Source organism: Fukomys damarensis, unplaced genomic scaffold (assembly GCF_012274545.1).
Source record: "Fukomys damarensis isolate Sample0158 unplaced genomic scaffold, DMR_v1.0_HiC HiC_scaffold_34, whole genome shotgun sequence".
NCBI lineage: Eukaryota > Metazoa > Chordata > Mammalia > Rodentia > Bathyergidae > Fukomys > Fukomys damarensis.
The window spans coordinates 12,650,937-12,676,727 of NW_022900946.1; the positions used below are offsets into that span (position 1 = coordinate 12,650,937).

Genomic DNA, 25,791 nt, shown 5'->3' on the forward strand with positions numbered 1-25,791 from the left:
GGTCCCCAGGTCACTCTAGTGGCATGGGTGTCTGTGGTCCTGTCACTTGGCACCCTCTCACCTCTCATCAGAGCTCACCCCTTGTGTCCCAGGACTGAACCCTCTCCCATTCTCCAGCACGTCCCCATGGATCTGCTCCCACTTCACCCCCTTCCACGAGGGCCACACGGGCCTGGCCTGCCATCAGCATCCTAACCAGGTCCCCAGGGTGAGTGTGGGGTTTTTATTGTTTTAAAATAGGGTATTACTGGACCGGGGATTTAGCTCAGTGGTACTGACATCTGCTTCAGAAGCACAAAGTCCTGAATCCAGTCCCCAGTAACCCCCAAACTAGGGTCTTATTATTTTGCCCAGGCTGGTCTGAAATTTGAGGACTAAAATGATCACCCTACCTCTGCCTGCTGAGTAGCTGGAACTAAAGACACACACCACTGTGGCTGGCCCATGGTTAGCTTAATGGGCCAGATTCTCTGGAAACATCTGTGGGTATGATCAGTAAGAACTTAACCCTTTTCTATGAGTCCTGAAAGACTAATGGAAAAATATGAAACCATTAACACTGAGTAGTGAGTCCACTGAGCACTAGGTATATTATTCCCTAGTCTTCTGCATTTAATTCTACTTTTTACAAAAGTCAACTCTTTTAGCCAGGCACAGCGATTCACACTCAGGGGTTCTCAGGAGGTTTTCAGGAGGAGGATGAAAGATGCTTAAGCCCAGGAGTTGGAGACCAATATGGCAACACAGCAACACAATTTCAAAAAGAGAGAGAGAGTAAAAATCAACCCTTTCGCCACTGTGCCCAGTCATCGCTTCTGGGTGCTTCCAAACGCAGGTCTGGGCCAGGTACTGGGCTACTAATAAGGATTTGGGGGTGGAGAGTAGGAAATTAAGTCACATAAATACCACTTAATCAAGATAATGGATTACAAAGCTTTCAAAGAGGTATACTCTATAATTATCACCATAAGCACTCACCTTCTTTCCAGAAACTAATCTACAGATGTCTGGAAATGAAACTTGGCCTTCCACAGCTTAGACACTTCAAAACACAGCTCCAACCCAAATTATACCAGCTGCCTGCTACTTTACGTGTGTCATCCCCTTTCACCTGCACACAGTACTAGGAAGCCAATGTTATTACCTTTCCTCCCCAAATGGAAATACGAAGGTTCTGAAATAGCAACTGACCCCAGAAACACAGAGCTAGTAAACAACAGAGCCGAGAATGGACCCAGGGCCCCCCGGCTGGAAAAAACATTCCCTGCCCTTCCCCCGGGATCCATCACCAGCTTCTCCGCAGTCCTTCTCAAGGCAGTGGCTTCTCTTCTGCTGTGGGAGGAGGACTCACAGCAAGGAAAAATGCCAGGAGCACGCTGTAACTGCACACTGCTACTACTGAGAAGTGGCGAGTCAGTATTGTTTTCCTCAAATCTGGTGTCCATGTTTGTTTTGGTTGGGGTCTCTCCCTCCCTCTCTCTCCCTCTCTCTCTCTCTCTCTCTCTCTCTCACACACACACCCTCTCAGTCTGTATCTTATAAAAACCATGACCATACAGTAAACTTAGACACATTCACCTCTCAGAGCCTCAATTCATTTACAAGTGTGAGATGCAGACAACAGCATCAATCTCCCAGAGCAGTTGGAAGAAGCAGAGATTCTGCAGGTAGAAAAACAACAATAACAAAAAACCACCTGGCCAACGTCTAGCCCATCACAGGCACCCAAAAAGCAGGAATTTCTGCTATCACAATTACACAAGGATTTATCTGGTGGCTGGAAGGCCTGTGGGGCAATTCTGAGCTAGATCATCACATGTACCTGCAGCCATCTACTAGTTTGCAGCAGGAATCACGTCCATCCTCCACCACACTGTCAGCTCAGAGCCAGAGCCTGTGCCTGTCACAGTCCCAGGACTGTGTTCAGCACACGGCAAGTATGCATCAACGTTGGCTCAATGAATAAAACTGTCCTGACTTCATGCTTGCTCAAAGCAAATAACCTACCTTCTCAAACCACCCAGTGGTCTTCAAACCAGTAGAGTGAAGGAAGGCAGCCAGAGTAACTGCTCAAAATTCTAAATACTTTTGCAGTAGAAACCATGTGAGGAATTTTACAACTACAGGGGTACCTTGGCTCACAAAATATTCTCACGATACTGGTCGCAAATCAAACTGGATAAAAACTGAATCAGATTTCCCAGTAAGGTCAACATAGAACCTAACCATTGAATTTCATTCAGCTCTTGTCCAATTCATTTTGTGACCAGAATCACGAAAAGAATCAAGTTCACGAACCGAGGCAACACTGTAATTCTCTCATTCAACCCTCAAAACAGGGTTACCAGTAGAAACAGTGTCCAGGAGGCAGTTACTTCAAGAAGAAAGGAGAGCAACAGTGAGGTCTCCTGTGAGCAGGCAGCGTTTGAAAAAGTGAAGGGCCTGTGAGAGTCAACATGTAAAACACACCACATAGACAGGAGCACAGCGCAAAGAGAAGAGAGGGGAAAAAGGACAGGGAGGGAGGAAACAAGAGTACACAGAGAGATCGGAGAGCAGGTCAGAAACGCATGGCTAGAGCCTGCAACAAGGACAAACAGACCGAAAGGGAAAGGCATCCCACACAGGGAGACGAAAAGGCGGGTGGGGGCTCGGGAGTGCAAGAGTCGAGAGGTAGAGGTAGCCTCAGGTCTGTCGGATTCAATTTCTCTGTCTCTTGCTTCTCCTACTTCTTTGTCAACTCCATGCTCAAACATGATTTCTCAGTCCCTGGAGTGGAAAAATAGTTCCCAGCCTCAGCTTCTCAGATTCAAGGCCAGTAATAAAAGGTGTAAGCATCCCTGAAATACCTGCAGCAGCACTACAACTTCAGTGGTTGGCTCCAACTGAAACACACATATCCCTGCCCTGACACACCTGGGACGACAGGTGTAGGTCCACACAAACCACAAGAACTAAGGGACGCACAGAAGAACAGAGAGAGTCACCCACCCAAAAAGAGGAGAAAGGATGATGGACAGAAATGTACAGCCAATCTCAAAGATGCCTTGTGCAGAGCCAGAACTTAAACCAAACCGGCCGGGGCCCCAAGGCCAAGCTGTTTCCACCGGCCCACCTGCCTTCCACTGCCACAGTCAGATCAGCCGGCTCTTAGGAAGGAACTACTCGTGCTCACCACAAAATAAACTCATGACGACACACAGTTAAATTCCAGACTTGGGCTATAGTTCACAATAAGTGCCATCAGAGTTTAAGAAACTGAAAGACTAGCTGAGAATTTGGCTCGGTGATTCCACTGCCTGCCTCACAAGTGCAAAGGCCTGAGTTTGATCCCCAGTATTAAAAAAAAAAAAAGAAAGAAATTAAAAGACTGTTGTAACTACATTTCCCTAAGGTCATGGGAAAAGAGGTGGATCTTAAAATTAATTAAAGTCTGCTCTGACCAAAGAAAGTGAAGTGGAATTTCTAGGAAAGGACACAGGACAAGCCAAGAACAGAGTCATAAAGTGGCCATGATGGGGGATGTGATAAGACCAATGTCACTATAATGGAGCTTTGTGGTGAGATGGAAGAGGGCAAAGCCACTGCACCCAGCTGCAGCGAGAAGCGGGAGGTGAACGGTGATTAACTCCCAGTGCACCCCCTAGGGGCCAGGTGGTGAGTGGTTTCCTAAAGATTCCCCGTCTTAACTGGCCATGGCTATTTGGAGATAAATTCTGGGCCAACTCTGGGTTCTAAATAAACAGATTAGATAGATAGATTAATAGATAGATAGATAGATAGATAGATAGGCAGGCAGACAGACAGATGATAAAAAAATGTAACCTTCATTAACTCAAGATGTCTGCCACTGACCAAAAATCAGAGAGTACAGGCATACTGGGTCATCACGAGCTTCATTAAATGGAGAGTGATAACCTGTAAGGCAGTGGTCTAACAACTGCACTTTGTGTTAGCCAGCTTTTCATCACTGTCACCAAATGCCTGAGAAAAACAACTTTAAAAAGGGAAAAGTTATTTTGGGTCACAGTTTCAATCCATGGTCAGCTGGCTCCATTACTTTTAGGCCTGCATAAGTCAGAAACATCATGGCAGAAGGGCAGCATGGAGGAAAGCTGCTCACCTCATGGCAGCGATAGGAGGGAAAAGATTAGAGGGGAGAGATAAAGGATAAGTACAGTCCCCAAGGTCATGCCCACATGATTCACTTCCTTCAACTAGGCCCTCCCCTAATAGCCTACTGTCCTATGCACTCACCAATAGACTGGACGATGTGCCCATGATGTGACCATATCCCAAAGTTCCACCTCTAAAGGTTGCTACACCGAGAACCAAGCCTTCAACACATTGAGCATCTAGGGCTCATTTGTAGACCCAAGCCACAGCGCACTCCAACCTACACAATGAAATCTTCTGGAAAGCTGCAAAAAATCTGCACTCCTGGGTCCTGCTTCTGATTTAATGTGTCTGGAAGGGGCTGGTGTGAGTGAAGCCAAGCAATGAGCTTTTTTAAAACACTCCAGACTACTGAATGCAAAGCGAATCTTGAGAACCACTTCTCTACTCAATGGAAAGACAGTCTAGTAGCTCAGAGAAAACCTCATGGAGAAAAGCAGCTCTCCCCTCCTCTGTGATTGCTGAAAGGCCAAACCTACACTGCTGACAGCCCCTTGCCAGCACAGAGAGAACCTGGCTGAAAATGAGCCAACACACTGCATGCTGCAGGAGCAGGGACAGATGGGCTCACAGGAGCCAAGCACGCACAGCCGTTCCCAGCTCTGCATTCAGTGACATCATGTTGGCAATTTGAAATCAACCACAGCAGGAGCATTAACACCATGGAAATCAGCAAACACTCTAAATCAGGGCCTTTCTTTTTTCCAGAGGGTTGGTTGTTAAACATTTGCCAGCACATCACTGCCAATATGGCGGCACATTTTGTGTGTGTGTGTGTGTGTGTGTGTGTGTGTGTGTGTGTGTGTGTGTTGGGAGAGGGGGTGTCAAGTCCTGATAATATTGTTTGAGCTGCTAGATCAAACTACCCCTAAAACCAGATACTCTTGGACTTCGATTTTATTGCTTAAGCCAGATTAAATTGAATTTCATGATTCTGTAATCAAAGGAGCTCTGAATGATAAAACCATGGCAGAGTCAAAGTTAAGTAACTAGCTGTGCTCACAAGGAGCAGGAGTTATACGTGAGCATGACAATCTGGGGGAGGCATGACTGAAAGAGCAATTGTGTGGGGTACACAAAGAAGGATAAACTTGAGTCATTTTTAGGTAAATGGATACACCTCGATACGTAACATTAAGTGAAATAAATCTTACATACAAGTTTAAATATCACATTGTTTCTCTCATGTGAGAAACCCAAGGAGTAAATAAGGAGCAAGACGGAGGGCAGACACTGGGAAGGAAGAAGGACATGTTCAAATGGGAAAGGAGACAAGGGAGGGTGAAGGGGAGAGGAAGGAGGGCGAGAGGATTTTACAAGACAAGAATGGAAGAGGAAAAATGGGAAAAAAGCTTTTGTAAATGGGGAAGGGAAGAAGGGTTGAAGGGAGGGAAGGATAATGGGAACAAAAGAATCAAGACATATTCTGTACAAACAGAAATTCCCTGTAATTCCAGCACTCAGGAGGCTGAGGCGGGAGGATCACTGTGAGTTCAAGACCAGCCTGGGCTGCTCGGTGAGTTCCAGGTCAGTCTCCTCTACAGAGTGAGACCCTGTCTCAATAAAAAAAACAAAACAAATTCCCTATGATGAATGTGATCATTACGTATAGCAAATATGTACAAATAAAAATAAATTTTAAAAAAGTATATAATTATTGTGTGGCACCAGAATCAAGATCCGGGAATTCATCTACTGCTACATGCTCCTCAGCTGCAATGCGTCTGGAATCACCTAAATGCCACAAGAGTAGATCCTGCCAAGGCTCCTCTGAGATTTGTATTCACTCACATCGTAAGTATAAGTGTAAGTATAAGGAGCATATGCCCCCGATAAAGCACAGCAAATGCCAGGCAGGGCCCGGCTCTCGTGGATTATCCCGTGTGAACAGAAAACAGTGACAGAAGTGCGAGGGCACGACCTGAGACAAAGCAGCCTGGAAGAGGCGGTGACGTGAACACAGATCAGCAGATGAGACAGATACTGACAGGTAGACAATGAGGAAACGCATCCCAGCAGAGGGGCAGCAAGCACGAAGGCCCTGACGGAGAAACCAGCCTGCAGACATGAGGAACGACGTCCTGAAGGCCAAGGAGGCCAAGAGTGTGGGGCGGTGCGGTAAGAAATGAGGCTGGAACTCTGGAAAGCCATCAACAAAAATTTGGATTGGGAAAGCATGAAAGAGTTTTAAACAGTGGAGTGATTGGACTTGATGTGTTTCTGTGAGGCTCTCCTTGTGTCCGCTGCAGCCAAATACATGTGCAGGGAGGCACCAGTCAGCCAGCTCTGGTAGGCTGCTCCTCCTCTCAACCAAAAAATCCTGCCTCAGAGAAAGCTACCTCAGCGGCTGTGTGTACAGTGAGTGCGAGGAGCAAGCCATGCACGTGGAGATGCCCTGCAGCCTGGAGGAGTTCAGGCTCCAGGACACAAAGTTACCAACAGATGGCCCAGAAACAGGACAGGACCCTGGAGCCACCTAGCCCATGACTCTCCTTCACAGAAGCAGGCTAGTAATGATTTTCTTAGAAGGACTCTTAAAAAGGAAGAGAATGGAAATCTCAAATTTGATATCTGGAAACTTAAAGGTTGTCAAAAGCCTATTCTAAAAGTTAATTTTAAGTTCATTTTTTAAATCCTGGAGGCATTTTTCCAAAACAAAAATGTAATAATGAAGGTAATGGTCTCAGAACAGCCCACAGGAATGCATTCACCTCTCAAGGCAACTGGGGCTTCAATGACTTTTTTTCACTCTTTTCCTCACCGATGAACTCACAGTTTTATGAACAATTTCCTGTCAAAAGATTAAAGGAACTTTTAAGTAGGATTGGGGGCATTGGAAGACATTTTAATGTCCATCACCTACATCAGGAGCCAAGGACACCACAGGTCCAGAAAGGACTCTTTCTTTCTTTAACCTCTCCTATCCCAGCTCCTCCAATTCAAAGATACTTTGAGCCACTATAGCCCAGCCAGGCCATATACAAAGATTTCACACTGAGGCAGCAACAAGTTGGAGTTAAGGACTGAATGCCAATTAGAAAACAGAGGACATCACTTGAAACTAGATAAAAATTCTTCAAATAAGGCTAGTGTACAACTTTAGAAAGAGCTTCTTTTTTAGAACTTTTTTTGGTATAGGGATGGAACTTGGGCCCTTGCGCTTGCGGGGCAGGCAGCAGAACCACTGAGCCAAACCCCCAGCCCATTAGAACTATTTTTAAATGGGCAAAATAATTGCACACATTCTACTATCCCTAAGAAAAACTAAGGTATGTATCACCCTTCCTCTGAAACACTCCTTTTGTGTTCCCAAGACTCTGGCTAAATCAAGAGAACATTATAAGCAGACAGGGACAGGACTGCCCCAATAAAAAGCATCTGAAGAACACTGAACCAGGTAAATAGTTTTATCTGTACAATCTATCTTGCAGCCCACAGGCTAAGTCCTTGAAATGTTGGTCATACGATGGAACAATGCAAGCCAATGATGTCACTGCTTATGTATCTCAATCTATAAAACCCCCTTCCTGTCATAACTGGGTGCGAACTGGGTGCTATAGCCCAGCCAGCTGCCAAGAGACACTCTGAGTACTTTCTGGCAGATGCTTGTCCAGCCCATTACCACTAGACCTCCCAAAGGGTACAGCTGTTAAGTATAGCCTCCCGTGGGCTTGCTTGCAGGGTGACTTGTAGAGTTCGAATCCCGCCCCCATGATTTGCCAAGCAGTGCTGTGTTGAATGTGCACCTCTCCTGACATTTTTCTGCATGGGGCCAATGCTGAGTGTGCACCCCTTTTGCACCTTCCAGTGGAGGTACTGAACTACTTGCTTCCCTGGGACCTCCTTCCCTGTCAGACATTGACTGGGCTGTGGAATTTTTGGGGTCTAATCTGATAATCTCATATGTGTGTGCAATGTGCAGTGATCAAACCAGGAGAAAGGGCTGCCTTTGAATAAGGCTGCTTCATGGTGCATGGACACAGCTGGTGCTCATTATCATTTGTGAAGAGAAGACATGAACTGCGGGACTTGGTAAACCACAACAGCACCTCTGGTAACTGCAACATTTGAGGGTTTTCCTAAAACCCTTGGGCTAAAAGGAGGACTTGATATGTTAAGATGTACAAATCTAGAGCCTTATCACCAAGTCACTGCAACAACTCCAAGAGACAGGGCCTGCAAAGAGGTATATTAATAGCTTCCTGGGCAACTCATCCTCACAATCAAGTTTAAAAACCTTCTAACACAAAGAACCAGAATTTGGAGAGAAATAGCCAAGGTTTCTTTGATGCTAGATATATTTACCAGCCTGCTGCCTCCCATGAGCTTCCAATAAAAAAACTTTAAAACAGAAGGAAAATACTTAACTCATCACAGTTACTGAGTCAGACAAATGTACATGTAAACTTACTTGGACAGGGTAAAGGACTAGACAAATACAGTTCACTCAAAGTATGCAGTGAAGGGCTAGGCACAGAGCTCTCTAAGTATTTGCCAAGAATACACAAAGCTCTGGGTTCAATCCCTAGCACTGCCAAAACAAAGCATGTCACTGGGTAACAAGACGAAAGACAAAAAGTTAGAAGAGCAAAACAGACATATCTGCACAATGAAATGAATTTAGGCCTGCAGTAGTACTGTCTACAAAAAGGGCAATAGGTCCAGAGAGGAAGCTATGACTAATGCTGTCCTGATAGGCCCCAGACTGTTACAGCAACGAAGCAAACACAAACGCAGCAAGGCATGGGAATCAAAAAATCTCTGCCAATGTGTTCGTCCTGTCACACAGAGGCCACAGGAAATACACAGCCTTAAAGAAAATTCATGTCTTTATGAAAGCCATGTCCAGATTCTAATCCTGGCCCCAACACATATAACACACACACACACTTATTACACACACTTATTACACACTGGGTGCCACAGCTGTGAACTCCGTTCACTGTTTCAGTAAAACCCCACAATGACTGCATGATGCCGATGTGATGCTTCCTCATATAGACTGGAAAAGAGCTCCAGGCCAAGGGAGCCTGAACTCAAGTGCAGACCTATGAGTGTGGAGCATCTGCCTTTTGTTAGAGCACGTGCATTCCAAGAGTCCCTCCTTTCTAAACAAAGTTCTGTTATGGCCAGTCAGCTGAGACCTCAAGGCACTCGGCCAAGACAAATATCCTTTGTCATGCTGACCCGAAGGAGACAGGCAGGCTGGTACCGTGTTAGAGATATCTGTCAAGTAAGTGTCTACTCTTCTGTTTACTTGTATTTCTGATTAATAACAATTAGCTAAACTGTATTCAAGACTTATTCTCTGATAGGCATTAGGCTAAGATGTCTACATAGATTGCCTCAGGCAGGTGCTGTTCACTAACCCCATTTTACAGATGAGAAAATGGAGGCACAGGAGTTAACAAACTTAACCATTCTGCCATTCTGCCATCCTGTGGCCACAAGCCTCACTTGATTTGACTTAGTTTTGTCACAAGACTGCCTACCACGCAAATCTCTCAGGAGTTCTACACATAAAATTTCCTAAGTACACAATGATATGACTATTGCTAAAATAAGTTTAGCAAACTTACAATATCAGTTTTCATTTAGGAAAATACATAAGGTTTTCTATCTAATAAATTTCCTGGAATCCTTTCCAGCAGCATTTTTCTAATTCATGTACATAGGTGCTCATCCCCTGGTGAGTGCCTCCTGTGTGCCACAGGTTAAAGAAACACTTGCCCCTCCCCACCTAAGCTCAGTCTCCTCACCTTCAGCTGTTTGACCTTCTCTTTTCAGCATCTGGACAGCTCCTACATATTTCTTCAGCTGGACCTTAAGCACCTCGTTTTCTCTGCAGGTACAAGAATGTTAAAAAAAATATATTTAAAACTTGGCAAGTTAGGCCTAAAGTGGGGAAGGGAAGAGGTCTATGTAAAGAAAAGCACATGATGTGTATCTTATGAATATTAATATTTCAGAGATCATCACAGAAGAAAGCCATGTCACAGAGGATGTGTTTGTGGAATACCTTTGTGAATTTTCCTTTCAGAATGGAACTAACTGGTTCCACTACCCACAAACTTAGAACACTACCACATGCTGTACTCAGACTATTTGAATCTACCAATTTTTATGTGCCTATTCAGTGTCAAGAATTCTACAATGGTATCTCCATTTTCAGAAACATACTAAGCACCCTCTGTGCATTTACCTAGGGAATATTTTTATCAACTATCTCACATGTATTAAACACAACTTGCCAGGCATCATGTCAAATGCTTTTACGTCATCTCACTAACTCTTTCCCAGATGCTGACACGACTCCCATTTTATAGATGAGTAAACTAAGGCACATAAAGAGGCAACTCGGAGGACCAAATTCCCCACCCCAACCTCACATAAGATTATACCACGGAACAGAAAACCCACGCTAAAACAAGAGCCTGCCTCCTGATACCACTTCCCAGGCACACTGGCTGAGGATGAAACGTGAGGATCAGAAGAAAACTATCATGTGTGGAGTATTTTACCACATAACTGAGACTTCACATGAACACTCCGTCGTGCTTACCTGTACTTGTCCATCCTTCACTAAGGAGAAACATACAGGGGAGGAGATGAACAGTTAAGCCCTCTGACCATGGCCAAGGTCACCAGGAAAACACAATGCCAAGATCCGAACCCTTGTCTTTCTTCCCCGCTAAGACTCACAAGTCTCTCTTTGGGAATTCAAACTTGATCTTTCACAAGCTATCCTAAAGAGAGATCTCTATTTCTGTTCCCCACTTCCCACTTCAGTTCTTGTGCTTGAGTTCCGGTAAGCTAGAATATTTTGTCTTTCTTCACAAGGAAAAAAGCTCAAAACTGGGTTTCTTCTGTGATTATTTAAGTTGGGGTGTGGAGCCTCACTACAAAAGAATTGAACATACTTAAGCAAAAATTAGCGAAAACCCGATACCTTCACATAAATCTCTGATGGGTTTTTATATCCATCCTATTAGAGTTTGCATCTAGATGTCCCCGCAAAGCCCCATGCAGTCAGAGGTGCTGGATCTAGCGTTATGTGATACTACTAAGTTAGTCCACTGATTGGTTTGGCATAGTTCTGCTGGGATGGAGGATGTGATGCTAGGATTAAGGGTATCAGTGTTACCTGCCCTAAGGGTGGGTAGCCTGGATAAGATATAAGGGACAGAAAGAGGATTGTCAATTCACTGCTTACTTTTGCCAACCATGGACTGTTTTTCCTCTGCAATGCCCCTCTGCCATCCCACCCTGCCTTGGAATCAGCTAACTATGGACTGAAAGCTCTACAAACTGAGCCACTAAGCCTTTCCTCCTCTAACTTTGGGTGTTGGGTAAGTACACACATACAATCTAAATATAATTTTCCAGGATGAAACATCTTTCACACCTTTTAAGATTTTTAGTTTGCTTGAGATCTTAGTCCCTAGTTTACTGTTCCACTCACCCGTTCCCCATAAGAATCAAATGCAAAAGCCTGGTAAGTACACGTCATGCCTCACTTTACCAAAGCAGGATCATATTATAAATTGTTTTGCACCTAAACTGTCTCATTTAACAATTCATCCCAGAAAGCTACTAACTAGGTCTACCAATGGATTGGAAAGACCATTCCTTGTGTATATATAAGCAGCATATTTACTTAGCTCAAAAGCATGGAAGAGGGAGGCTTGGGACTCAATCTACTATCTATTTTCAATGTACCTGACTACAACTCAGCCTTCAAACACAGTATTTTCTTTGTATTTTGCTTCTCTGCACTACATTTTGGAAGAAAGAAATATCAGGATCAAATGCAGACACTGCTACACACTTAGGGATCATCTGAGAATTCTACTTTCATCCTGGAAACTTTAGAGAAAGTAAACCATAAAGGAGCCCCTTTCTCCTAAACAGCCTGTTGTGGACATTTCTATAGCACTCTGCACTTTTTTCTTCTGTGATAGGAATAGCAAACGTTTGAAACTAAACAACTCATAGGTTCTAAAAAGGTTTGTGTGTGAGAAAACCTTCCCCAGTGTGCACAGACTGTGCAGCCTGTCTGCTCAGAAACATCACCCACCCGACCAGCTCCCAATTACAACTGAATTCAAGTCACACAGTATCTCATGGTTAGAATAAGAAAGCCATTTATTTTCTATGTAGCATAACTTTAGCAAGAGCCCACTACAGAGCATTTTTTCAAGATGTTCAACAGGCAGGCCCCCCTCAGACCAGCTCCCGGGTGTGTGGTGCCTGCATCCAGCTGCCAGCCTATCCCAGCCATTCTCAGTAGATGGGCCAGGCTTCTACTTCCTTGTCCATCTGTAATGCTGCGGCCAGCACTAAAATGTTTCAGGCAGCTGCTATCTTCTAACAGCGGGCTAAGACTCTGTCTAAAAATCGTACCTAATATGATTCCCCAAGGGTTGTCACGTAACTGATTTCTACCAAAATGATGCGAAACGGCAATGAATATGTCAGAACATTGGATGGACACCTTTAGGAGCTATAAATTCACCCAGCCAACTCTGTTCCAATGAACCCGATTGCCTTTGTGGGAAATTAATACTCTCAGATATCGTGAAGTTTCTGAATAAAACTCAAACACACGGCCAATACACTGACCACTTCAACAGGCACTAAGTTCCAGACTGCTAAAAGGGACCAGGCTCTTTTTTTGTATTTAATTTGTATTTTTAAAAATTACAGATTTATAGGAAGTTACAAAGATAGTAATACAAAGTCTTGTGTACTTGAGCCCTGTTTCTCCCAATGGTCACATCTTACATCAATACAGGGCAACATCACAAACAAAACACCAACATAAGTACAATGTGTGTGTATAATCAGACTGGTCCCATCACTGTAACTGACGCTCAGAAATGTCTGGGACCACGTGCAGACTTCAATGAACACAGCAATCAAATGAGCTATGCCAAGAGAAAAACAAACCAAGGATGAGACTCAGGAACTAGCAAAATATATAGTTCTTATCTCCTGCCATAGTTTGGCTTTTCAACGCCTCCCCCAAGTCTTGGTGCCATGGGAAGGTGACGGAAACTTTAAGAGGTGGCGCCTAATGGGAAGTCTTGCCCAATGGTTAGTGCCCTTGAAGTGCATCTTCCTGCTCCTTATTTATCTCCTGGCCCTGAGGTGAGCAGCTCTGCTGGTTGCACACTCCCACCAGTCTACGCTGCCTCACTGAGGCCAAAAGCAAGAGGACAGCCACACAGACCAAAGCCTCCAAAACTTTTCCTTCATAAGTTGACTACCCTACATATTTGTAATAATAACAGAAAGCTGGCTAACGTCTGCCTTTCCTCAATTTTTTCTTTTTTTAGTTTAGCCTGTTACCACGAAAATAACTTATTCGGATGATTAATTTGCAGCCAGTTATGGGGACATTAATTTATAGACAGAGAAACCATATAGAAGTTATCATTCTTATCACTACATAGATCTCTGTCACAACTGTCGACTAAAAATGCCTTTTTATTTGACAACTGATGAGTTTAATGGAACTGATCAATTCTTTAAACATACCCTAAGTATGAAAGGCTTCAGAAACTCTCTGAGTTTGTGTGAGAGACAGAGGAATGGCTTAGGCCTGCTAACCTAGGGACCTTCTACCCCAGCACAAGTCACATAACCAGTAAGGCTACCCAAACTAAGGACAGAAGGGCCCTTAAATTTTTTTTAAAGATTTTAGAATGTTTACTTATACGCATTGAGATATTTTGGGGATGGGACCCAAGTATAAACATGAGTTTCATTTGTTTTATATGTGCCTTAGTCACGTAGCCTACAGGTGGTTTGTAAAATATTTTTAGTGGACCTATGTTTTTATTTTACCATACATTAAATTGAAGCCAATAGTGCTCTACCACTATTTTACATCCCCAGCCCTTTTTACTTTTTTACTTTGACTCACATTCTCACTAAGTTTCCCAGGCTGAACTTGTGATCCTCCTGAACAGCTGGGCTTAAGGCACCCGCCTAGCTATGGACCCATCACACAAATCGGGTATGGAATTTTCCGTTTATGGTTGCTAAGGGTTGGATCTAAACTGTCCCCCTAAAAGTCTCACACCTGGATGTAGGGCCTGCTCAGAAAGAACAGGTCGCTGCAGGCATAACTTGGAAGGGTGTCCTCATCCCCAGCTCCTCACTTCTCTCTATGCCTCCTAACCACCAGGTGGTGAACAGTTTCCTTCCATCAGGCCTTCCACCATGCTGCCTTGGAGCTGACCGAACATGGCCTGAACCCACTGGCAACTGTGAACCAAAATACACTTCCTCTCCTTGAAATTGTGGGGTATTTTGTCCCAGCAATGGGAAAGTGACTAATATAGTGGTATCGTGTTGGTGCTGAAAAATTTTTCCAATTTTGGAGCATCTCAGACTCAGGAAACCATAAGCAAGAATCATTTTAGGGCCAGGTGTGGCAAACACCTATAATTCCAGCTCTAGGGAGCTATAAGAGGATCGCCACAAGTTCAAGGCCAGCCTTGGCTACATTAAGTTCATGCCCAGCCTGAACTACAAAGTGAGACCCTCTCTCAACAACAACAAAAGAATCATTTTAGGACATTTGCCAAAAATGACTCCAATCAAGCCTGGTTTGTTCAGCTTTCTGTCAGAAACAAACCTCACTTTGCAGCATTCCTGTGTAAATGCAGTGCCATGAGAAATCAGGAGAGCAATGGACTACTTTTGATTTCCTTGACAGTCTAATTTAACTCTAGAATCAAAAACCAGCTTATAATCAATTCTAGGTTCAACTGTTTTAATCTCTTAACTCTTTGAAAATTAACTGTTTACCTTTGCAGCATAACATGACTTTAAAATCATACAGAACAAAGAGGGAATGAATATAACCATATAGCTGAATTTAATCTCTACTAAACACTGTACAGCTGACCACAACCTAAGACAATCCCTTCTTCCTAGCACAAAAGGGCTACAGTGTTGGCTACAAAAAGGCACTTATTCATTCCCACTCATGTAGCAAGTATTTATTCAATGCCAAGCAATGATCTAGGTGCTGGAAATGCACCAATAAGAACAAAAAGAACAAAATTACCCAGGCTTGCGAAGCTCCATTTATTTCTCAATTTTTTAATTTTATTTTTCTGTCTGACTAGACACAGAGCACAACATCTAAAAAGTAAAGTAAGATTCTATTCCACTTTCAGCTACCAAATCAGAATATCACAGGAAACCATTTCCCAAGAGATAACTCTACTCTGCATTCTAGGTTAGCTAGCTAGCTTGCCAGGGTGTGCTGTTAAACTTATGGACATTAAAAATACACACAAAATCAGACTGAATAGTACCATATGTACCCACTTCGTAAGTCTTCAACACTGCCAATCTTCTTTCCTTTCCATCCTCACCACTAACGCCCCCTTCCATGACCACATCTTTTTCTTTTTCTTTAGACAGGGTATCACTATGTAGTTGAGACTGACCTGGAACTCACTATGCAGCCCAAGCTGGTCTCCAACTCAGCAATCCTTATACACACAAAATCAGACTGAATAGTACCATATGTACCCACTTCGTAAGTCTTCAACACTGCCAATCTTCTTTCCTTTCCATCCTCACCACTAACGCCCCCTTCCATGACCACATCTTTTTCTTTTTCTTTAGACAGGGTATCACTATGTAGTTGAGACTGACCTGGAACTCACTATGCAGCCCAAGCTGGTCTCCAACTCACAGCAATCCTCCTGCCTCAGCCTCTCCAGAGCTGTGATTATAGGTGTGCGCCACCACGCCCAGCTGACCTCATCTTATTTTGAAGTGAATCCCAGACTAGAATATCATCCATAAAATTTGGAGACTATACTTCTAAACAGTGAGGAATCCTTTTGTAAGCCTAATCCTAAAACCAGTATTGCACTTAAAGACTTAATCAAACATCATCAGATATCCAGTCTAACTAGGCAAGACCATGTAAAAACAAAGAATACCTAGAACCAGACAACGCAGGGTTCAAATCTTAGCTCCAAGCCTGACCAGCTCTTTGATATGGCCCCAGTGGTGGTGGTAGCTGCTCTCAACTCTTACAAAATGCGCACTGGGTATCATGTACTATTCCAAAGGTTTCCATGGTATGCAACCTCTAGAATGCGCCACAGTGATCCTGGTCATAATGACAGAGTGATACCTACTTCCTGAGGGTAGACTGAATTTGTTACTGTCGCTTCTAATGGCAGAATTGACAAGTCATCACTTCTAAGATCAGTTTGTAGGGAAAGATGGGTCTTCACAAGAGGGTTAGAATAAAAGACACGGGCCTTCTGTATCCAGCTAGCTCCTTCTTCTGCCTTACTGGATTCATTTCAGATGACATCAATGCTATAAAAATGCAGGTGGTCCTCCAGATGGAGCCGACCATGAAGGTCCCTCCTTTCCTCTACTATGGCCTGCTAGATCACCTTCTCAATGGACATCATCTACTGCCTTAGCCTGCGCCCCACTCCACTGAAAGTAGCCAGAGTGGTAGTCGCCCTTGATCCCAATAGTAGTTGGATGACCATTTACAGAGGGGGCAGTACAGGGAAAGATGGAACTCCTAGGTACAGTTACAATTAAAGACATGGGCCTTTTTAGAGGGAAGGAAAAAGAAAAACAGCCTCTGTGACTAAGAGCGGACAGGGAGGACATAACCTTGGGCTGGCTCTCAAAACTGCTCCCCTTACCCTTGTGGCTTGAACATCCTTAACTATTCCTCAACGGTGAGTTGTAAATTACCCTGATGCACTGTATGACCTTGCACCCTTAGCAACAAGCTCACTAACCAACTAAGTGCAGGCTCTCTGCGTGGAAGGAGATGGCCCCTGCCCCGTAAAACAGGACCTCTGCCCCATATTCAGCATCACCCAGCTCTGAGCTGCCTCTGCAATAAATTTACTTTCACTCGGCACCATGACTTCTGACTCCTCTTCTTCTTTCTCTGTTGGGAAGAGAGTTAAGCCCAGGAAAGTTTGAGGGTGAGCTTGTGACCCCAGACCCACCAGATACAACAGTTATGAAAAGACCATGACATCTATCTGGGATACTCGGGCTTGTGATATCTCTCTCTCTCTCTCTCTCTCTCTCTCTCTCTCCATCTCTTTTCCCATATCATGAAGATATTCAGGCAACCTAGGAAGAGGTTCTTCTAGCAAAGAGTAAGTAGCTCTCCAGCACCCACACATGGGGAGCCTGGAAGCAGATTTTCCAGCCCCAGTCAAACCCTGAAATGACTGTAACTTTGTCTCATATCTGACTACATCCTCTTGAGCCCCTGAGCCAGAGGCACCAGCTAAGCTGTCCCAAACTCCAGACCCATAGATTATAAAGAAACAAATGTGCTCTTTTAATCTGCTAAGTTCAGGATAACTCATTACACAGCAACTGACCAATACAGCTTTACAATACTACAACTAGTCCTCACAACTCCGAGGTATTTTATTCCCAGTGTTGAGTCTAGGAGCAGTAAGAATTCCAGAAAAGTCAAATAACTTGCCCAAAGTAACTAACCTCCCCTGACCCTCCTTGCCCCTGTTTGTCACAGTGAAGGTAAAAGTCCAAGTAATGTCATATCTAGCCAAATATGCACATGATAAATGTCCTTCCCTGCACTTCACTTTATCTCTAACCAATGGGAAAATACCAAGGACCTCAAAGAACTGCTGCAAAAAAGTATACAATTCCACCACTACTTCTGTGAAACCTACCACAGACCAGTGCCGATGCTGGTTATGTGGTACACAACAGGAATGGAGGGGTAATAAGACAGACCAGTTCCAAACCCTCATGAAGGTGACATCCACAAGAGGGAGGTGGTTTCAAATAACAATATTTAATATGAAAAGTAAACTCCTTCAAAGAGTGAAGGTATTTTGCAAAGGGGAGATTACAAAGGCTTTTCTGGAAGGTAACCAGCAAGGCAAGACCTGAATGAAGTAAAGACACACCCATTTCTAAGTGGGGACAATGGTCTGGCTATACACAAACCTCCCAGGAGATTGTTAAAAATGCAGATTCTGATTCAGAGGGTCTGGGACTTAGCATTTGTCATAGTGTCCCCCCAGACATGTTCCAGGACCAAGGGTCACGCAAGGCAAGAGCCTATTTTAGGAAGGCTGGAGTAGGTCATGAGTCATGACAGCCCCTGAAGCCAGGACAAGGAGCTCAGGTGTTATTCACGGCATAACAACGTCAGCCAACAGAAGGTGTTGCTTGGAGAAAACAGAGTAGAGGTAGGAGAAGTAAAACTAGCAGACCAGAAGGCCACCACTCCATGAAAGAAGAGATCATAGCAAGGACTCAGAAGACTGGAGTAGCAGCCATGGAGATAAAAGTATGCAGATATTCATCTGTAGAATTCCAGAAAGCCTTGCCAACTCCTGCTCCAGCTCCCAGCCCCAAATATGCCTGCTGGCCACCCTGCAGTTTTCTTAAAAGCTTCAGGAAAGAAAGCAAATCATCGAGTAGGTGGTAAGTACCTCTCACACAGCTTCCAATGACTGCAATAATTAATGTTTGTAAGTCAAAGCAATTATGTCTGCCCCAATGTCAGAATAAACAACCAGCAACCCCAGACACAACCACTCAAAGAATAATTACTCAAAACAAAACTAAAGAACCTGTTACATGCATTTGGTAATTTACAGGCATCAACATTACAATGAGATACACAGAGAGGGATTTTGGATTCCCTAGCCAGACTAAAAGTTGGCTGGAGGATATTTCAGTCTCCCTACAACCTAGACAGGCTTCTATTGAAGTCTGACATTTGAACACCACTCCCTTGTGCTCATCCTCTCATCTAGACTGTGAGAATCTGGAAGACAGTGGCTATGTCTTTTTATCTCTATTTAGTCCTCATAGCCATATGTATAGCACGGTTCCTTGGCATCCCCAGGATTAATTTCAGGACCTCCCAAGGAAACCAAAATCATAGACACTTAGGTCCCTTATACAAAATGACACAGTACAAATCTTTGCATATATCCTGCACACATCCTACTATATACTTCAGAGCATCTCTGGATGACTTATAATACCTAATACAATGTAAATGCTATGTAAACAGTCACTCTGTGTATTATTTAGGAAAGTCTGTACATGTTCAGCACAGATACAACCATCCTAAGTCTCTGGGGATGTGGAATCATGGGACACAGAGGGCCAACTATGGTACCATTGTCAGCATTTGACCGAATGAGAAAAGAGGCGCAGCACAGCTGGTGATTGGCCAAGGTCCCCCAGAAGTGGAACTGAGATTGGTGTCTAGGCAACTGCAAAGTCTGCTCCTTCCAGCACTAGGCCACATCCTTCCAGATGTGCTCAGAAGTCAGAGGATCTCCTTCAACGCATTCAACAGAGGAGCCTATTCACAAAGCAGTTCTCCCCACAACCCCATTCTTCTCTGCCTAAACAGTTCAGTCCAGAGCCATTAGAGATCAGTTACTCAAAGGTGGATGGATCAAACAACTGAATGCATTACAGACAACTGGAGCCAGATTTCTTACTGTTGGAGAACAGAATGACAAATACGAACAACAAGAAAACAGGAAGGCAGCACAATAATGCTGAATCAGAACTTCAGGGATCACTGTGAACTCATGAGGATATCTCCAAGGGACACTGCTGGATTCTCACTGAGTAAATCTGGGCGTCAAAATAGTAATAGTGCCAGGGATTTAGCTCAGTGGTTCTGGAGCCTGCCTTGCAAGCACAAGGACCAGAGTTCAATCCCTGGTACCAAAAAAAAGAAAAGAAAACCAAATAAAATAGTAATAGCAATATGCTATGAGATACTAAGTAAAATACAAACACCTGAATTCATAAGCTAAAAATGGAAAGTTTAATACATAACAGAATATTTATGGCTCCAAAACCTCCAAAAAGTCCCCCCACCACAAAATTCTTATATTTGGAAAGGGGAAAAGGCCAACTTCATAGTGGAGAAGACTAAAGTTAATATCACAGGGATAGAACAAAGTGAAGTCATGCACCTCCTGCGAGGATGCACTGAAAACGTACAAAATCTGGCTGATACTCTGGCCCAAGATGCATGAACTGAATCTAATCACAAGGAAACATCAAACAAACAAACGGAGGGACATCTGGCAAAATAAACTGGCTATAACCTTCAAAACGGTCAAGGTCATGAAAGTGAAGGAGTGAGAGACTGAGCCTACAGAGACGATGATTACATGCGATGGGTCACTCTGGTCTCAATCATTTTGCAAGACAGGACATCACTGGGACAAGTGGTGAAAGATGTGCATGATGTGAGGATTAGGATGGGCGAAATGTGTCAGTGTCGCTCTTTCTAATTTTGACTGTTGTACTGCAGTCACAAAGAAGAATGTTATGCCTGAAGGAAAAACATTCAGGGTGAGAATAAGAAAAGGAAAAAGCAGGAGCGCAGGCAGCTCTCAGCTAATCACATTCCCTAAGTGGGACCTAGTATTCCTCCAGGATACTTTCCGTGAGTTCAGCGGCCACTCACCTCTCTGTGCCTCCTACCATACCACAATGGTAACAAAGACCTAAACAGAAACAATAATCCTTCTTATACCACTATTCAGAAAATAATGGTGCTGGTCCATGTACAGGAAGCCGAAGTACTTTCCCTTCTTTACAGTAGTTTTCTCAAATAAGACAGGGCTCAACAATCAGGGGGCTCAAATTTCAGGAACCCTAATTTCTCCTTGGCATCAGCCGTATAGCATCTTATCTCTGCCAGATTTGTTGTTGTTGTTGTTGTTTCCCTTTTTTGATGAGGGAAGTGCGAGCCTGTAAAAAACTTGTTTGGTTTTTAGTGATCTTTCCCCTGCTCCATCCCTTCCCTATTTCTTTTCTAAATCCCATCTCATTAGCCACCTGGTGAATCCCACTCAGAAGAGCATGCTGGCCCCTACATTTCAAATCCAGAGCCAAGGCAACAGCACAAACAACTTCAGCAAGACACAAAGGTAATTAATTGCACATGCCACATACACACACTCTCTCTCTCAAAACATCCTGAGCACAATAGGAAAATCACAGTGTTCCAAAAACAATAGCTGGAATCACACTTGTCATTTCACTCACTTAAAATTCGCATAAGTTACTTCTTAGGGCATTTGTTTGCCAAAAAGGAAGCTCTCTGTGGCATTAAAAAGTATTTGCTTTAAACCGGATGTGGTGGCGCAGGCCTGTAATCCCAGAACTCGGGAGGCTGAGGCAGGAGGATCGCTGTGAGTTCGAGACCAGCCTGGGCTATATAGTGAGTTCCAGGTCAGTCTCAACTACATAGTGAGACCCTGTCTCAAAAAAACAAACAAACAAACAAAAAGTATTTCCTTTGAGATCAGACAGGCCAGATGTGAATGTTCCTGTGTTTCTTTGTGTCCTCAGGCATGTAACTTACCTCCTCTGAGCCTCAGTTTATCACTTACAAAATGAGATGACAAAAGTACCTACTTCAGAAACTACAGAGAGACTTAACTGTGTGTATATAAACAGAAATACACATAATGTCTAGCATATGATAAGTACTAAATATTAGCTATTATTTATTATCATCATTATTCATAAACTGTTAAATCAGGGCTCCACTGTCATTAAATGTCAAGCCAAACGGTCTGTTTCCTCCTGGGGAGCAAGGAACTTTCCCCTAAAAGCTGTGATTTCAAAGTCAAGTATCAAATATTGAGTCTTCCTCCTTCAACAAAGTCCTATGCAAGGCTGACTTAATCTCAACTCCTCAGAAAATGCCTGTCCAGTTTCCCCAGGTTGGTTCAGGCGCCTGTTCTAAGTACATCCCAAACCAACTAGAAATGAAGAAGCCGCTCACCAAACTCAACCTCCTTGGGAGCCAGTTCTGGACATTCTAAGGCACCTACGGGACAGTTTACCTTTGGGAAGAATGGATATAAATAAAGTCTCTGCTGGAGAGGCAAAAACAGAAGAATAGATGTCAAAAAAAATTTTAAGAGGGAATAAGCAAGAGGAGCAAATATGAAATGCCAAATTGTTCCAGAAGAATACAGAATGGAAGACTGTGCAGATTTCAGAGTTACAGGCTGAGAGGGGCCAGGCAGATAACCTAAAGGAGCAAGTGCAGGCGAGGTGACACACAGGAGACATGCTGTCCTGTGAGCAGCAGGGTCGTGGGAAAGGAAAGCATGTGCTCGTCAAACACGGTCTCCACAACTCACACCAGGCTATGGACACCCAACTCTAGGCTGCTACCTGCAAATTTCTCAAGTGCCCCTGCATGCCTGGAGTTCCCTATGAAGCATCGGGATCTTCAAATGTGGATCCACCATTTTTAAAAACATCACACATACCAAATACAGTAAATCCAGTGGTGGCGAACCTGTGGCATGCTTGCCACAGCAGGCTGTCTGTTGTCACTGAAAGCTCTAAAAGGCTCACCATCACGGGTCTAGGTCGTAGGGTTTAAAGGAATAACCGAACAATTCATAATTAGCACAGAAAAGCCAAGGAAATTTGCTTGGTAAAAATAAACATTGCGTGAGAAATAGTAAACAGTAACTGGGAATAATAAAGCTCAAATGCTATTATTATTTTGAAAAATATAGTGGTTCGTGGGCTTGCAGTTCCCTAGCCTCCTTTGTGATAATTCCAGCAGAACCACCAAGACAGAAGCTAGAAAATACTTCACGCAGCATTTAGCAACAAGGAAATGATCACTATCACTATCTTAGAACCTGCATGTGAGGAGTGGGGAAAGGCCTAGAATGGGGATTCCTTTCTTACAAGGAATAGGCCTGGACTTTGGGGACGTTCATCCACCCGACACAATGACACAGCATCACTAATGGCACAGCACTTGGAGGGTGAAACATCCGGCATCTTCAAACCAAGTTAAAAACTCAGCTTGGTTCTGCAATAAGTCATAACAGTCTCATCAAACTTCAAGTCTCTCGAGACCACGGGCAGGAAACGTGGACTATGAATGAAGAAAGGACAAAAAGATAACAACAATAATTGTCTTTTGTGGCATATGTGTTTTGGCCTGTGAGACTGGCTAGTAATTTGTGCTTATAATTAACTTGATAAAGACTTACAGAAGAAAAGAGTAAATCTGATGTTAGTGCCGCCCCCCAAAAAAATGGGAGTAGGAGGAGGAAAAGAAAGCATTGAGAGTGCTCCCTTGGACAGCACAAATACTAAGAAAGACTTGAGATGTATTATGTACATAATATCCAATACCCAACAACGAATAGAATCATTATGTATTTCAAACATATACTAATAAAAAAAAAACAATAAAATGCAACCCTGGAGGCCAGTAGCAGAGAGAAAAACAGAAAGGCCACAAAAGCAGGAAGACTCTCACTGTGCATCAGAGTGGAGACCCACAGCCCTCTGGGCCTCTCCAGCCCACCCGCTTGCTTTGTTGACCAGCCAGGTAGTTTTTAATTAGGTGCAAGTAATTTAAAATCAGCGTATTTCCTTTAAAGATAAAAGTTTCTCATGAAAATGCAAAGGCTACATACAAGGGGTCCAAGAGCCCTTGAGGTTCCTGGGGTAGGCAATGAGTACTTGTTGCCCTTAGTCAGAGCCAATGTTTCCCTGCCCCCCACGACTCCTCACTCCTTTGCCTCACACACAGCTTTCTTCAGTTCCCTTACCCACCTGGCCCCTCGAGGGACTCCAGTCTGGGATCTGTACTGCACTTCAACTCTGGAGTCCAATTAACTTCACAGCGACATGGGCTGGGAATTTGTGTCAAAGCGTGGACACGATACAAATGAGGTCATCACACAATTCTAAGTCCAGGTTCACACAAAAAGCCCTTCCTAGGGGTGCTTGGGGCTCAGTAACCACAGTAAGTCTGTTGTTGGGCTGCTCAAATATGCACGCTGCCACTGATGTAAAATCAGTCCCAAAGGATTTAGCCAAGTAAAGTGCATCTTGGAGGAAACACAATTATTTCCCCTTGACAGCTAATGGCTGCAAGAACAGACAAAGCAAAAAGAAAACAAGACTCCTTCAGCTGCCTGACACTACTGATAGTCTTACACTGGATTAACCTTTTTCTACTATGTTCCATTCTACCTCACACCTTGAGGAGACATTACTGAAAAACCACATTAGACACTTCTAAATGGATAGCTATCTCCTAGCTAGCCTTCAGACTGCCACCAGAAGGGCCAATACAGTGCACCTGGAAGTCTCCCTAACTGGCTTTCCACAGATCAGGGCCCCAAGAGGATTGGCTCCCAAAGGACTTCAGGGAGCTGGCCAAGCACAATGAGTTTGAAGACCAGGAGGGAACTGAATGTCACCAGTGAGAAAGGTGATTTGAAACTCTAGAATAAAGCTACCAGCAGGAAGCTCTAACAAGTCTAAATCTTTAATGCTTTTGACACCCACGACCTCCTTAAAAGCAAGAATTTGGGTCTGTCCAATCTCTGTACTCTGGACACACAGCAGAGAATTCAGGCAGGTCTGCTAGTATCTCAAAGGCGGTGCATAAACCTTGTTGTGAACCTGAATCTAGGACAGAGATGGCTATAAACAACAAGGAGTAAGTAGGAAATTGTGAGTATGAACTGTATGTTAGGTATTACGGAATTATTGTCTATTATGGTAATGTAGAATTATATTCTTATTCTTAGAAGATAGACACAGACTGAATCAGAGGAAAAAATCACTATGTGGGGAACAACTTTCAAGCTTTTATATATCTGTAGTGTGTGTTTATTTATTTAGAAAAAATAAGATTAAAGATAATTGTGCAAAACATCTGGTCAATCTGGGTGACAAGCATATATATCCAAGTTTGTTGTGTAAGTCTTGTACTTTTCAGCAGGTTTGAAACTTAAGATAAAAAGTCGGGATTTTTTTTGTTTTTTTTTTAACTAAGAAATGTCTGAATGAATCAGTCCACATACAAGGCTCACAGTGAAGTTCCTACATCCCACTGAGGGCAAGCACATGAAGCTGATCAGGCTGGAGTGACTGGCCAAGGCTCCCACACCTCAGTCTGCACAAAGGCTCAAGGAATCATGCTCTTAACTCCATAATTCATCTGAAGCACCCTGGCTGGGAAGCTCAGCTCCAAATGAACAAAACTTGTAAGGAACTAACAGGGTAATCACATTTGTGAAGCAGAATGAGCTCCGATCCATTCTAATCAACTGGCCTATTACCAGTTGCCCAAATTTTGATTTCATCCTCATTGGTGGCTTTCCTCCCTTGTGTTTTACCCAATGGAATTATTATCAAGGGAGGATTTATTAGTTTTATTCAAAATGCCTGTTCAGAAAAGGATTCTGCAAAGATGGCAGTGACGGTAGCATTATTTTTTAATCTAAATCTCCGTATTAAAAAAAAAAAAAGAGCAACTAGTGCCAGACATGGTGGTGCAGGCCTGTAATCCAGACTCTGGGAAGCTGAAGCAAGAGGACTGCAAGTCTGAGCCCAGCCTGGGCAACTTAGTGACTTAACGAGAGCCTGTCTCAAAACAAGTAACAAAAAAAGGACGAGGGATGCAGCTTAGTGAGAATGCTCTAAATTCAATCCCCTGTACTCAGGGAAGAAAAAGAGCAACTAGATAGGAAAGCCAAAAGCCATGGACATCATTTATATCAAAGC

At 43.6% G+C, this 25,791-nt stretch overlaps 1 protein-coding gene across 1 annotated transcript in view; it reads right to left on the minus strand.

The window, feature by feature from the left end:
• Positions 1-25,791, minus strand: part of Snx29 (sorting nexin 29) — a 457,962-nt gene that overhangs the window by 283,976 nt on the left and 148,195 nt on the right. The window contains exon 14 of the mRNA XM_033758742.1: positions 9,936-10,018. Within this exon, the coding sequence (XP_033614633.1) occupies positions 9,936-10,018 (83 nt within the window). The remainder of the gene's footprint in view (positions 1-9,935; positions 10,019-25,791) is intronic.